A 14,583-nucleotide genomic window follows, 5' to 3' on the forward strand; every position below is an offset into this window, starting at 1 on the left:
CCTGCGCATATGACTGACATAAACTGTCATAAACATGACAAAGCAACTGTCATGAACATGAAGGAGGCTGTGCAAGGTTACATTAAAAGTATCCATTTTGCATTATTCAGTAAATAATGACACCTTTAAAGCAAAAATGCATTAAAACCTGCTTTAAAATATCAAATAGTCAACTTTGCATTAAAAGTAAACTCATTTCCGTTGATTCCTTCATATATGTGGATAACATATGGTATCAGTATCTGGTGTGAATCTTTATTGTTGTAGCATAACATTAATGAGATGTTTACAACTTAGTAAGCAAAGGATTTTTGTCCCTACTTCCTCTTTTAATATAATAAGAAATTTCTGCTTAATTGCTAAAAAAGAAATTATCATGTAATTAAAATCTGGCTTTCTCTTTGTCTTGAGAAAAGCACCCACAAAACCAGGTTAATTCACAAGTAATTGAGGATAGAGTAGCCAAAAATTGTCCTCAAGTAAAAGTAGCACTACTTCAACATATTTTTACCAAAGTAAAACTAAAACATACCCATATTACTGAAGAGTAAAAAAACTACTTGGTATAAAGCCTACTCAAGTACTGAGCAACTGATCAAAACATAAAGCAAAAATTTAAAAAATGACACCAACAGAGTCCAAAACAAAAACTTATGCAGACATATTGGTATTTAAAAGAACAAAATTAGAGTAATTCATATAAATAGTATGTCTATGAAATAAAATCAGCCAAAAGAAATATTTTTCCAAATCTTTTTTGTTGTTGTTGTTAATACAGAACTTATGAAATTTTATCAAAAACTGTAGGTGTGAGTCTGTGTCTGGTGAATTTTTGGTTAGAACAAGCTTGTTCTTTATTCAGTGACGTTACTCACAGTGGGTAGAAAGTCCAGAAACTGTTACTCAAGTAAGAGTAGTGATACCTCACAATGACATTACGGAAGTAAAAGTAAAAAGTACGGCATAGTAAAAATACTTTTAAAAGTACATTTTTCCCTAAAAGTTACTCAAGTGAATGTAACTGGTTATTGTAACAAAACATGTTCTATCTTTTCATTAATAATCATAATGCTTGGCATATCATAGACGATCTTTGAAGAGTGGGCGTTCGGTTCCTCGCTCCCTCCCTCCCTGTGTGGGTCAGCGTGGGCGGCCCCGTGTGGCAGGAGGAGAGCGAAACACGACACCCCGGCCGTGTAAGAAGGAGGAGGGGGTGCTGGAGAGAGAACACGAAGTGACTGAGTGGAAAAAGGAGAAAAAGAGGGGGCACAGAGAAAGAAGTGAGTTGGCTTTGGTACTTTTGTTCCTCCCCGAAGCGCGGCTGTTGTCAGGAGGAAGATGCTGCCGCTGCCCCGGAGGACTCCAACATGCGACACCGCCGCCGCTGCAGCGATAGGAGTGAAAATTTAAACTCGCCACATTCCGTTGCTCCAGAAGCGGCCAACGGCAGCACAGACTGACTCCTCCAAACTTTCACCATTCAGCCGGACCGGACTGGATTTCTCCCCCTCCTCCCCCACAGCTCCAGAGGCTTTGGGGCAACTTTACTGATTTAAACCAGCAACTTTCACAGTGAATCCGTGTTTTAAACTCCATTCGGGTTTTTTTTTTCTCGGCTCTTTTTTTGGCTAGAACAACACCGGGGGGTGGAAGGAGTGCGGAGCCGCTGCTAACTCAGCTAAAAGCTACCGTCTGAAGTTACCCGTCGACGGGATTGGAGACGGAGGGAGCCGCCGAAGACTTCGACAAAGATGAAAACCCCGGCAGAGACGGGTGAGTGGACATTTCTGTGGTTTTTCAACCAACTTTTACAGACTCTGGTGTTTGTTGTTCCCGGTGAAAACGGCAGCAGTTAGCCTGTTAGCAGCAGCAGCTCCAGGGAAAGTGTGACTGAATTATGGCGCTGCAGAGGATCCATCCGTCTGTTAAAAAGTTTCTATCGCTTCCAGCTCAGAACCAACATGACCCAAACCTGCTGGGCTTCCTGCATCAAAACAAGCCTCCATGTTTAGATATTTACAATAACTGTGGAGTCACGGTTCACTATTACAGCTCTGTATTTACATCGCTGAAATCTACTTTAAAGTAGAGTTTGATCTCTAAATAAACAAATACAGACTGTAAAGTTTATTTACAGTTTGGGCGATTTAAACACAATCTTGATTTACTCGGAAATGTTATTTAACTTATTAGGTAGGGACAATGCACATTAATTAACTTTGCTATAATACGCCAGAATTAGTCAAAATGCTATTTTTCATCTGTTATCCCGGGACAATGCTCAATTTGTTCGACTAAAAACAAAGACGTTACACATAACTACACAAATTATGTCAATAAACAAAACAAACTGCAACACAGTTGTCATAAAAAGCGCAAGAAGTAATTAAAACTAAATTAATCTTTAAGAATACATTGAATTTACTTTAGCAGCAAAACAGTTGTTGGGAAGGAGAATTCAGTATTATTATTCAGGTTTTAGTTACCAAAAATGGCAAATTTAATGTTGGAGATTTCATTTTTATTATCTCAGATAGTTTAGAATGTAACATCCATCTGTGCAAAATGCTTCAAATTATACATTAAACATATCCAATAAGGTACTTTGTGACAATTTTGAGAAACATTCAAGATTTATAACTGACTGTAAACAAAATATGAGTTCCCTTCATACCACTGATTGCAGACGTTTACAAACTTGTGTGAAAATAAGGTGAAAAGTTGAAACCCAGCAAACATAATTTACTTGGGTTTGCAGAAAAAAAGTTTTACAGTGAAAATCCTCGAACTCAGTGGTGTTGGGAAGGAGACATAAGAGGATTTAAAGTGATTATCCTGCTAATACTTTACAAAAGGGCACACTTTACGTTGGAGATTTTATATTAAACTGAAGCCGATCACGTGGTTGCTTCAGAAACTTTAGGAAGTGGTAATAATTAGTATCTTTGGGTAAAAACTATCCAAACAGATTACACGAAAAAGCATTTAAAGTGGATACTCTGGCTCAATATAACCTCAGAAATGATGAAACCAATAAGGAGATTCTTTGAGATTTGTTTATAAAGTAGAAATGCACCGATCTGTTCGCCAGAGATCAGAACCGGCCAATTTTTCATTGAAAATTCCCTTTAAATACTGAAAATAGTTGTTCCCCCTCCCCCTTGCTTTCCCTCTCATTGTATCAAAATTTTTATCTCACATCATTCTTGGTATAGAAGTGCATTAAATATTAACTTGTCCTCTGTGTTTTTTAATTTAATTGCAATCAGACCAAGATAAGGGGAATAATCTTACTCTAACTTTATTCTCTGGTTGATGAAGGGTGTTTAAATCCAGTTTTTGATTCAGATTTTCATTTTTTTAAGCATTCTGGTCATTAGGAATATGATTTCTGAACATCCTCCACCTATTCTGTTGCCTAAAATCAATTCACACCCACACATTTACCAATGTTTAACAGTTTATTTTGGTTCTGATTCCTTTGAAATACCGGAGATGATGGCTTTTGATCAAACCAGAATAACTCTAAGTTGGTATATAATATTAATTGTGGATATATAACTACATTTGTTCATATTAATTTATGTGTTGCATTTAGAAAAAATGTTAGTAGTTAAGGTGGGTATGAATTGATGTGTTATTGCTAACAAATGTGTGATTTCTGGGCCAAAATGACTATATTTGCAATGAAACTTTACCATTTTAAGTTGAAATCCTATTTTTATTACTATATAGCTTTTGATTGATCCATACAAATTGCATTAGTTCAACTAATCACAGCTGAATGACTGAAAATCCTGCAGTTAGTCAGGATCTCCTGCAGAAACTAGAGGGAAACTTGGAGATAGTTGCAATAAGAGGAATGAAAAATGCTGCCTGTTTGTTTACAAAGCTTTCAAATGAATCCCACTTCCAGAAAGATGAGCTTTAAAAAAATGAGCCACCTTTCACCTGAGATTCAAGCAGACCTTACAGCTCTTACAGTTAACATTCCTCCCATTTTTCTGTGACACCACCGATTTTGCTGAAATGATTATAATTTTCGCCCCATTGTTCATTTAGGTGCTCTTAAATTCAGTTTAGTCAGGAGAGCTTTGCGGTGACCTCGGGCAGGCAGGGATCCAGCAGCCCATAATAGACGCTTAAAGAGGGGAATGCCTCACCGCAACACAACGTCGTAATTAGAAATGCGGCTTCATCCATCTCGTTGCAGCTGAAGGTGCCTTTTTATGTCCCAAACTGCTCTGGAGAAGCCGAAAAGAAGCTCAATCTTCACATGAAGGAGTGAAAACTTTATCTTTCTGAACTGAGCCTCCTTATTTTTGTGACTCCATCTTTATTTTTAGAGGACGGCTCAGACCAGCGGGTCATTGTCGCCTATTTCTGACTCCTGAACATTGTATTCCCTCCTAATGACTTCCAGTATCCAGGGGCTGTGTCACACTTCCGCTTGGTTTTAAAAGTAGACCGTCTAGTTTAACCCACATGCCACTCTCCTTTGTGTATTTTTGACCCGAGTTCTGGTTTGGTGCAGCTTGTAGCAGCTTGCAAAAGGCTTAGAGGAGTTTGTATGGCAGCTTAGAGAAAGTTAACCCAGTTACATTAGTTTCTGTTGATTAAGGCCAGAGTTGGGTAGTAACTAGTTACATTTAGTTGAGTAACTTTTTGGAAAAAAAATTTACTTTTTACTACACTGTACTTTTTATTTCTATTTGAGTAATTTTATTATGAAGGGTTGCTACTCTCACTTGAGTAAAAGTTCTGCATTATCTACCCACTGAATAAAAAACAAACACGTTTTAACCAAAAATTCACACACCTGCCGTTTTTGTTAAGTTTCATAAGTAAAAAAAAACTGATTTGGAAAAAAAATATTTTGTCTGATTTTGCTATTTTTTGTTACTTCAATGAATTATTGTCATTTTGGTGTAAAATACCAAAATTTCCATATCTTTACATTTTGGTCTGTTGATGTAATTTTTCAATATTAATTGATTGATAATTTGATCAGTTACTCAGTACTTGAGTAGACTTTTTACCAAATACTTTTTCAGTAATTCCCCAGTTGGCTACTATTTACTTTTACCTGAGTAGAAATATGTTGAAGTAGTGCTACACTTAATGGAGTACAATTCTGCAAACTTCATAAAGCCAGGTGATGCTTTTACTCCAAAGTTTTTACTTTAGAAACCATTTTGTGGTCTTGCAGACCTTTGCAGATATAAATATCTCCATTAAACAAAACAAATATGGGTCAGCCTGCACTGTCTTCCTATCAGGAAGTCACAAGTCTGGCCCCACCAGCTCCAGCTCCAATTTTCCACTGGTGTTCCTCCTTATATCAACAACACTCCACATGTGAGACGTCACAGCTGCGGCCGGCTGGGACCGCCCGCCCGCTCTGCGGCGTGTTGCATGTGAAAGGAGCCATACATTAGCAGTGAGCTGCTGTTTACGACTGGGAATCTTAATTGCGTGCGTGCACAGGCGTGCAGACACGTGTATGGCCGGCGGTCTGTCGCAGCGTGGCTCCACTTGATGTTGATGTGGTCACAACAAAACAAGTGTTTTTACTGTCAAGCTTCAGGAAGACCCCTTGGTTGTGGGTTGATGAGTGAAGTTGTGTTTACTGGAAGTAGAAAGGCAGTTTCAGCTAGCACTAATAAGCCTGGTTTAAGTTTTGGCTAATGAACCACATGCTAATGAACCACATGCTCTGTCTGTAAAAACATCAACAAACACCAATATGAACCGCTACAGTTGTTAGACTCACGGCTTAACCTAGAATAATAAAACTAAATCACATATAACCGCCAGGGATGTGCAACATGACATAAAATTCATGTCCTGGTCAAGCCTGTCACAATAAACAATAGATCAAATAATCACATGATAAAACAAACTCAATAATTTCCAATTGCACGATTTATCATTTTTCTTTTTTCTCTCTTTCTACCAAAAACTTGGTGATAAAGGTCTTCAGTCTGGTAGTTGAGACCAAAGCACCAGGCTGAAGACTTTTATCATCCAGTTTTAGGTAGAAAGAGAAAAACAATCATCCAAATGTAAGTGATCAAGCTTGTTTTAATTCATCATGTTATTAATTGATTTATTGCGACAGGCTTACCTACAACCCAAAACTGGATCAACCTGCACCAAGTAATGCTGAGCTGTAGAGTCAAAACAAATTGAAGCTTCATCTTCAACAAATGTACAAATAAAACCTGAAAAATGAAGCAGCAGAAGTATTCAGCCCCCCTGAAGGCGTGCTTTACTGAGCCAGCTCCCACTGCAGTTACACCCTAACCCTCCTACGACTGAAGCATAACTCAACCTTAGATTGAATTGGATCAAATTTATAGCCTTGCCACAGATTCACAATTAGATTTGGGTCTGTACTTTGACTAGGCTGTTCTGACATACAAATACGCTTTGATCTAAAGCTGAGATGCTTAATTCCACATTTCCTGAGCTGATCTTGCAACTTTTAGATGCATCCTTTCTCCAACTTCTTATCAGACCTCTACAGGAGGGAATTTTGGTGCATAAAATGGATCTAGAAGTATTTTTTATTATTTGTTTAAAATCCTAAAAGTAGAAACAATTTGTTTTTGCAATTTCTGGGGTCATGTTCATTAGGATCAGCCAGATGATGTAGCAACAGACCATAAAACAATTCTTTTTTTTTTCTGGTCCAACAGCTGCAGAATCGTGACAACTGGAAAAAAGCCAAACGTATTCTTCCCCACACCCACACAGAAACTCACAGATTGTACTTTCCCCAGTTTTTCCTCCCATTATGCGGTTACTGTGAGCGATTAGTTCGACAAAGGTCGACCTGATCACATTCCTGATTGCAAGCGAGCCAAGTCTGGGCAAGTGGGGCCTGGAAAAACCGCCACAGAGTGACGTCAGTGCCTCTCTGATGTGCTGTTGAGCAGCAGCCCGGGTCAGCGCCACTTCGATCATCTCCTGATGTTATGGCGGGCCTCTTTTCCTGGAAGTGTGTATGCACGGTGGCTCTGTGACCCGTAGCAAGCGCCGACTCCAGACAACAGGTTGCTCAAAGCACGACCATGCTGGCTAAACAAATAAAATTTCACATACAGGAAAGTTTGGCAGCTTCACCCACATCTTTATTACTAAAATATATAAAGTCAGACTTCAAAATAATGTTTCCACAAAGGAAATTTGGCAAAACTTAATTTGAGAAGTTTGCATAAGACTGATATGATACTGTCATAAACATGGAGTCTTCATGAGTGTTTACTACTGTTATGAACTATCCTTTGGTAAATGATGACACTTTTAATTCAAAGTTGACACTTTTAAAGGACTTTTCATGCAGCTTTGCATTAAGAGTGTTATTTGCCAACTGACACTTCATGACAACAGTAATAAATTTGTGACAGGTGTCAGGTTTATGCACACCCTTTCAAATGAAGTGTTGCCTAAAATTCACACTAAGCGCTTAAACAGTTTCCATTTTTATTTCTGAAAATGTTTGAACATTTCAAAGAAACAGAAATATTAATCCAAAATCTTAAATATTACAAAAATGTATTTTTTTAAAGTGTTTTTCCAATCAAAGCAACAATTTCAAAGTGTTTCAACAAACAGATGCTTTCATGATCTAATAGCTGGACTGTTGGGCAACATGGAGTTAAGTGCCTTGCCCATTGGCACGTTTGCATGTGGAAGAATTGTTATTGTTTTAGAAATTAATAAAAACAAGATGAGTTTATTTGCATTATGATATAATCACAAGTTGAGAAATTTAAAGAATTTGCGGATAAAAAATCAAATTAAAGCGTTTTGACAATAATCAATGAAATGTTGCTGTTGGGTGTAGAGAGGAGCGATAAAATGCTAATTTAAAACAACAGCCAAGAGGGATTCTTTATCTGCTTCCAGCTGAGATTACCTGCTGATCAGATTCCTCAGGGCTGGGTGTAGGCTCGTACCGGTTCTGGAGGCCCAGAGTTGGTTTCACAAACACTGATTTAAAGTAAAGTTATAGTAGTTGCGCACCACCAACAAACAGAACATTTTTATTCTAATGGAAATAAGTATTTTTTTGTTTTTTCGTGCTAGTACTTTCAGGAAACCAAAATGTAGTACAAACATTGTGAGATTTTGTTTCGCCAAATGTTATAAACTTGTATTTATGTTAATGACGTCGCTTAAAATGCTAAAGGTTCCAATATTTACCATCACAAGATTTCCTAACACATTAACACCTAGTCTCGTGTTTCTGCGTGTTATTTCTGCCTGTTTGTTTCACTGTAGTTCATAACTTTAAGTTGAACTACAGGAGAAGTTATTTTAAGTTGTGTTTTTATCTTTCAGCAGCTTCAATCAGCTGAGGAAACAGAACTAAACCACAAGCTGCTGTGGTTGAGTGAACTTTCTGTTTGCATTTACCTCCATCTGATAACCATCACTCCTCAGCACAGGATGCTTTATCAACTTTATCCCTTAGATCTGAGTGGAAATGCTCATCATCCATGGTTGAAATTATTACTTTGCTCCTGAAGAGCGTTTAAAGGAAAATATTCACCTCTTTACTATAAAATACTTTTACAAGTATGTCGTCATTAAATGGAAAAATATTTCTTGTAAAGTTAAATTTTTTTCAAATTTAGAGGACTTCCAAATTATTAGAAAGCCTAAATAATCAGCACAGGGTATTATTCTGGTCACTGAAAATGCCTTTTATTCTGAGCTGATCCATAAGAGCCTGGAGGTGTAAACTTTTCTCACACCGGTTCTTTAGTGAACGTTTCCAGCCATGAAAACATCAGGCAGTGAGCTGTGATATTCTCTGATTTTACACGCTTCACTTCACGTTTAAACATCTATCTAAACAGGAAGGCTTTCAGAATGCCTTGCCTAAAGGAACTAAAATGGTTGCCATGTTGCTGCCTGATTGAATGCATTAGTCTAAGTATTTTATTTTGCACGACAAAGGTAAAGTGAAAGAATGTGGTCAGGATCTGTGTCAGCCTGACCTGTTGGCTTGGTCCTATCTGTAAGTATTTATGACTGAGTGAATCTCTGTGACATTTGACCTCCAGTGAGGCCAATAAAACAGCAGAACAGGTCGAGTGGAACCAGCAGTCCACCTCAGCGATCAGATAAGGAGGAGCTCAAATGTTTCTGAGACGCCTGACAGGATGCCGGGCTTCTCGCAGAAAGATATTTTAATCAGGCCCGGGACTTTACCGCCTTAATTTTGATTAATTGGTTTTGACGCTTTTAATCACTGTTTTAATACATAAAAGAGAAAGTGTTCTTGCATTATTTTGCTACTTGAAAATGGTCTCAAAACAACAATACTGTCATTTATCGCAATAACGTCTGGGACAATTTATCGTCCAACAATATCGTGAAGTTGATATCGCGACAGACCTAAGTGCAACATCAACCAACAACAATCATCGTGCATGCGTGCTTTTCTTCTGCACACATAGGTGTTTTCCTCTCTTTCTAAGATCTAGATCACCAAACTAAATATTTGAGGTTTAACTAGAGGCAAAACTCCTCGAACACTATGTGTGATTTTAGCTATTTTAAGGAGCAATAATTGTAAGGTTGTCCTGATTCTTTACTTTTTTTTTCTTAGTAATTGATGCAGAAATTAAGGTATTTTCGTCATATTCTTGTTTATAATGTTGTCATTTTTCAGTCTTGTTTTTAATGTAACAAATCCATGTTTTCCCGATATGGTATAAAAACACACAGGCTTTCACAGGGTGCACGCTCCCTGCTGGATTTGATGTTTTGCTGGCCTTTATGGCTCTGTAAAGTAGTTCCAGTGTTTCTGTCGAAGCCAAATCCACCACCATGTTATGAGGTTGGATCCAACAAACATGAGCGGTAGATCGGAGCCAGCCAGGTTATGTCCAAGTATTTAGGGTGACCCACTGTGGGTGGCAGTGTCATTAATTTGCAATAAAATGGGAGTATTGACATGACTTCCATCCATTCATCAGCATTGCATTACTTCACCAGTGGAAAGTCTTTGATAGTAAAAACAAACCTGTTGAATTTAGAAAGCGTTTAGGATTGATGCAGGATAAGCCTGAAGACCACCTGAAGAGGCTCTCAGGGGGAAAACCTGCCAACTGGCAGCAGCGGCTCGGTTTGTGGTTGTTTGGACTTGGTTGATCCAGACCAGGCCTTTCCTGCACCTCTGTTGGCTTTGCACCTGCATTTTAAAGCTCCCACTGCTCTATAGAAAACATCCAGCTGTCTATCTATACTATCTATATTTTATTAATAACCCCACAAATAAACTCTGCAAAGAAGAGTTTTGCTGAAAAGCTGTTGAAATATTAAATTTTTGATCTTTATGTCAACAGTAAAGTCCTGTTTGAATCCCTTTGGGACAGACATCGACCCAGCAAGGCAGACAGAGACACTTTGTCCACACCTTTCGACATCTAGGATCTTTTGATTTGCAGGCCACCCTTCTTAAATCCAGGTTTTATGCTGAACTAAAAACTTATTTTTCATAATCAAACACGGTGAAAGAAACCAGGAACACACAGAAGACACAATGCTTCCTTTTTCTGCTGCATTAAATGTCTTTTATTCGGCTCATCAGAAGATATTTCTGAATACAGTTTAACCAGATGAATCATAAACTTTTACCTGGAGCTCTCACGCTACCTGTAAATGCTGAAAAGCCTGGAAGTTTGTTGGTTTTGATGTGTTTTTGAAGTGTTACAGTTACTCCAACATGAGTTTTCTGAACCTCCTGCAGCTCTTTGCTCCTTCTGAAATCCAGTGAGGCATGAAACTCAGGCACCTGGTACTGAACCATGGATAATATCTGAAAAATCTAACAGGAGGTTTTATTATCACACATCGTGGCCATGTCTGTGGTACTGGTATTGACTTTTAGAGAAAGTTTAGGAAAGGTTGGCATATTTATGAGTGTTTTCACCTCTGTGGTGTTGAATCTGTTTAAAGTTCACTTTTATTCATTTCCCGTTGCCTAAAATAATACCCAGAAAAGAGGGGCGGGCGTTTATAGGCCTGTAACGATAACAAATTTTGCTGGACAATAAATTGTCCTAGAAGTTATTGCGATGAATAATAATATTGTTTTGAGACCATTCAAGTCAGTGGTAATGGAATAATAATGCAAGAATACATTATCAAAGATCAATGGACTTAGAAGAGAAATGATGAATCATGCAAATGATTGAGCTTGTTTTAATTTATCATGCCTTTAACTGATTTATTTCTTATTGCAACAGGCTTACCTGTATTCACATTAGCTATTCCAACCCTGAACACATCAAGCCAATAAATGAACTAATTTGGTTTGTTACAACAGATTTAGAAACCAAACCAAGCTAACAAACTCATCAGCTGATTTGGACCAAATTAGCGTCGGGTGTGAACGTTCCTCAGAGGTTCAGAGGGTGGTTCTCTGCTGGGAACGGAGCAAACAGGTGATGATGAGCGTTCAGCAGCGCTCACATCATGTTTGTTCCAGTCATCACTCTGCTGGGAATCCTACAGCTTTGTCTCTCTCTTATGGCCGTCAGGGCCAGCCTTGGGAATCAGTGTGTGGTGTGTTTGTTGTGACTCTGTGTGAAGGTGCCGTACCGCTAAAGCTCAAACGCCTACTTTAAAGACGAGACGGAAACAAACTTTATAGACTTTAAAATGCTGCAAAACATCCCAACTCAGAGCCGGATGGAGGAACTTTTTTAATCTTTTGCAAAGTCTAGTTTTTACTTTTCAGTTATGAATCTTATTTATGTTTTGTCCTCATCAGTTGGTCCACATCTACTCAGTATTATTTGTTGGATTTAATTTTGTTGCTGCTCATATGGTGATAATATTCTGAAAGATTCAGAGAAACGCTAGAAATATTGGAAACTGAGTTTAGCTAAATGCTAACAGGTCATACTAACAATACATTTTTTCACCTTTGACATTGACGATTTTGAAAATAATGTGAAGCCCTATATGGCCTGAGCTGCTGCTGTTCATTTAGACTAAAAGAGAGAGCAACTTCAGGGGCAAAATTTCTGTTTTATCTTCAGTTTCCTACTTTGATCTGTGATTTAAAAACATGCTGATTAGGAAAATGTTGGCATCTATAAATCAATGACATTTATCGATTTTAATGAGATATTCCAATCTATATTTCAGAAAATCTGAAATCACAAATTGGCCATAAAATGTTTGATGCGTCTGTAATCCGATTCCTTTTTTGGTCTAAGGCGCAATAGAAAATCTACCAGAAAAGAAATAGAAGGGCTGTTTATTACTTGGTTTATACATTCAATTATGTGTTTTTCAGGGTTTTTGAAAATGTTTTCCTAAGTAAGTAAAATGCCTTTGAGGTCTACCATGTATTACTAGTAAAATGATGTTTTTTTTTCTACACTCAAGGGCATAAAAGAAACATTTTATATCAAGAACAATATGCACATGAGACTAAAACAACCTTGAAAGGTCTCAAATTTGATCAAAACGTACTATATTAGCAGGTAGGAGACTGTAATTAAGCACAGATGCATAATAACTGGGGGAAAGTCATATAAAATGTTAAAAATTGTTTCATAACGTAGTAAAAAAAGACCATTAAATGTAATGGCTATAAGAATGAATGATGAGCTTTGTTGCTTAATCACCTGCAGCACACAGACCAACCTGATTTCGACCCAAACCTTAATAAAAATAACAGTTAAATAACATTTAAGATGTAGCTTAGTTTAAAGAGTGAACTTTAGTCGTTTTTTAATAATCTGACTTATTTTCTGTCTGTGTAGTTTGTGTGAACACCAGTCGGTGACAGTGATGAATGAGCGAGAATCATAACATAAAACCCGTTAATCTCTTAGACTCCCACTCATTCTCCTCGCCCACTCTGAGCATGCTCCTTTTATTACGGGTCTGGACCCCCCACGTGCCATGAAAACGGCCGATATATGTCTTGTATTACACACACACACACACTCTTTTAATTTTCTCACTGCAGCTCGTGAGCGTGTTGCGCTCGTTTGGGCTGCCATCTCCCTGCGGTGACGCCGTCGTGCCTCCAATCTTTCATGTTTTTACAAACGGAGCGAGCCACTTTGTCTGCAGACTGGAAGATCCAGATTTAATGTAATGGAGGAATTAAGACTGCGGCGACTTTTTCCTCTGAGGAAAGGCTGACTAACGCTCCCAGACGTCACATATGTTGAAAGTCCCGTGTCTGCTGACACTCGTTTTTCAGAAGTTCAGACTCATTTCTCCAGAGCGGATCACTGTCGCTGTGATTGTTCTATAAGTCTCAAATGGCAGATAAATTACACAAACCAACGCCAGAGAGTGGCAGGGGCAGAACCGCAGCCGTCTGGCGGGAAAACAAATATTCATGTTACAGTCTTGATGAAACTGCAGAAGTGATGACCCGCTGCATGCGGAGCTGATGAGGTGCTTTTGTTTAGGAGGGGCTTGAAAACTATTAGTCAGGAATGCTTGAGAGGCCAGATGGATCCAATCAACAAAACTTCCCACAAACACTGACTGATGATGTTAATCAGACACGAAGAACATGCATCAGATGATTAACAGCACTTTAGTCTGGCTTTTTTCCCACAACACCTTCAGGACGGGGCTTTTCCTTCACCCACAGGCTGTTTATGGATATTTGATCGATTAATCGGATGATCAGCTAAATTAATAATCAATCTTTGGCTGTGAAAAAAGGTTTTAAAAGAATCTATCACGCAGCTTTTTTCTGTCCAACTATTAATCAGCTTATCCAAAAAATAAACAGATTAGCCTGCACTGTATTGATGTTTTTCACATTTTGGTTTTGTTTAGCTGCAGATTTATCTTTGTTACAGATGATTAAGTGAATTCTGTGTAACTGCATTTTACGCAGTAAAATTATGATTTTCTTATAAAAAAGATTAATTATTTCAGTAATCACAATTTATCTGATTAATCGTTTCAGCCCTAAAATAATCGATTACTAAAAATAATTGTTAGCTGGAGCCCCAGTTTGATGTGAATTTGTTTGAGAAATTATTGGCTAAACCATCAACAGGCTGCATGAAGAGCAGCTCCTTGAAATCTCCTGCTCCCGATAATCTATCCTTCAAGTTTTCCATCGTCCTGCCCACCACAGAGTCGTGTTTCCCAGATCACACCAGTCTCATGTGTTTTCACTGTTTATAAATGCCATAAATACTACTAATTTCATTGTGCAGTTTACTGTACAATGACAATAAATCAAATGTATCTAAGTTTTAAAATAGTTTGATTGGCTCCAAGTCAAGGTATTGGTTGGTCAGGTTGAGGTCTGAGCTTTGACTAGACCATCTCACCTCTTGATTCCTGATTCTAGCATGTTAACCGACATGACATGAAGCTATGGGTTTTGTGCATTTTTTCTGAGCATTTTTTCCATCTGACCTTGGGGTGAAATTCCATTTGCGAATCTTTTTCACCATGGAGCGGGCGTGTACAACTCTAGTCCTCGAGTGCAGGACTTTGCTGACGTGTCAAGGAGGTAATTCAGGCTATAAATTCAGGTGTGTTGGAGCAGGGATGCATCCAAACAGA

The 14,583-nt window shown here is 38.2% G+C and overlaps 1 protein-coding gene across 2 annotated transcripts in view; it reads left to right on the top strand.

The window, feature by feature from the left end:
- Positions 1-1,158: 1,158 nt before the first annotated feature.
- LOC102233304 (ETS domain-containing transcription factor ERF-like) overlaps positions 1,159-14,583 on the top strand; it is a 43,881-nt gene continuing 30,456 nt past the window's right edge. The window contains exons 1-2 of one of the 2 annotated variants that reach the window (XM_023344354.1): positions 1,159-1,280; positions 1,633-1,773. In XM_023344354.1, the coding sequence (XP_023200122.1) occupies positions 1,752-1,773 (22 nt within the window). In that variant the 5' untranslated portion in view covers positions 1,159-1,280; positions 1,633-1,751. Of the gene's footprint in view, positions 1,774-14,583 lie in introns of both variants that reach the window. The other variant, XM_023344353.1, reaches the window with a different exon arrangement.

The sequence above is a fragment of the Xiphophorus maculatus genome, chromosome 13, assembly GCF_002775205.1.
Source record: "Xiphophorus maculatus strain JP 163 A chromosome 13, X_maculatus-5.0-male, whole genome shotgun sequence".
NCBI classification, from domain to species: Eukaryota; Metazoa; Chordata; class Actinopteri; order Cyprinodontiformes; family Poeciliidae; genus Xiphophorus; species Xiphophorus maculatus.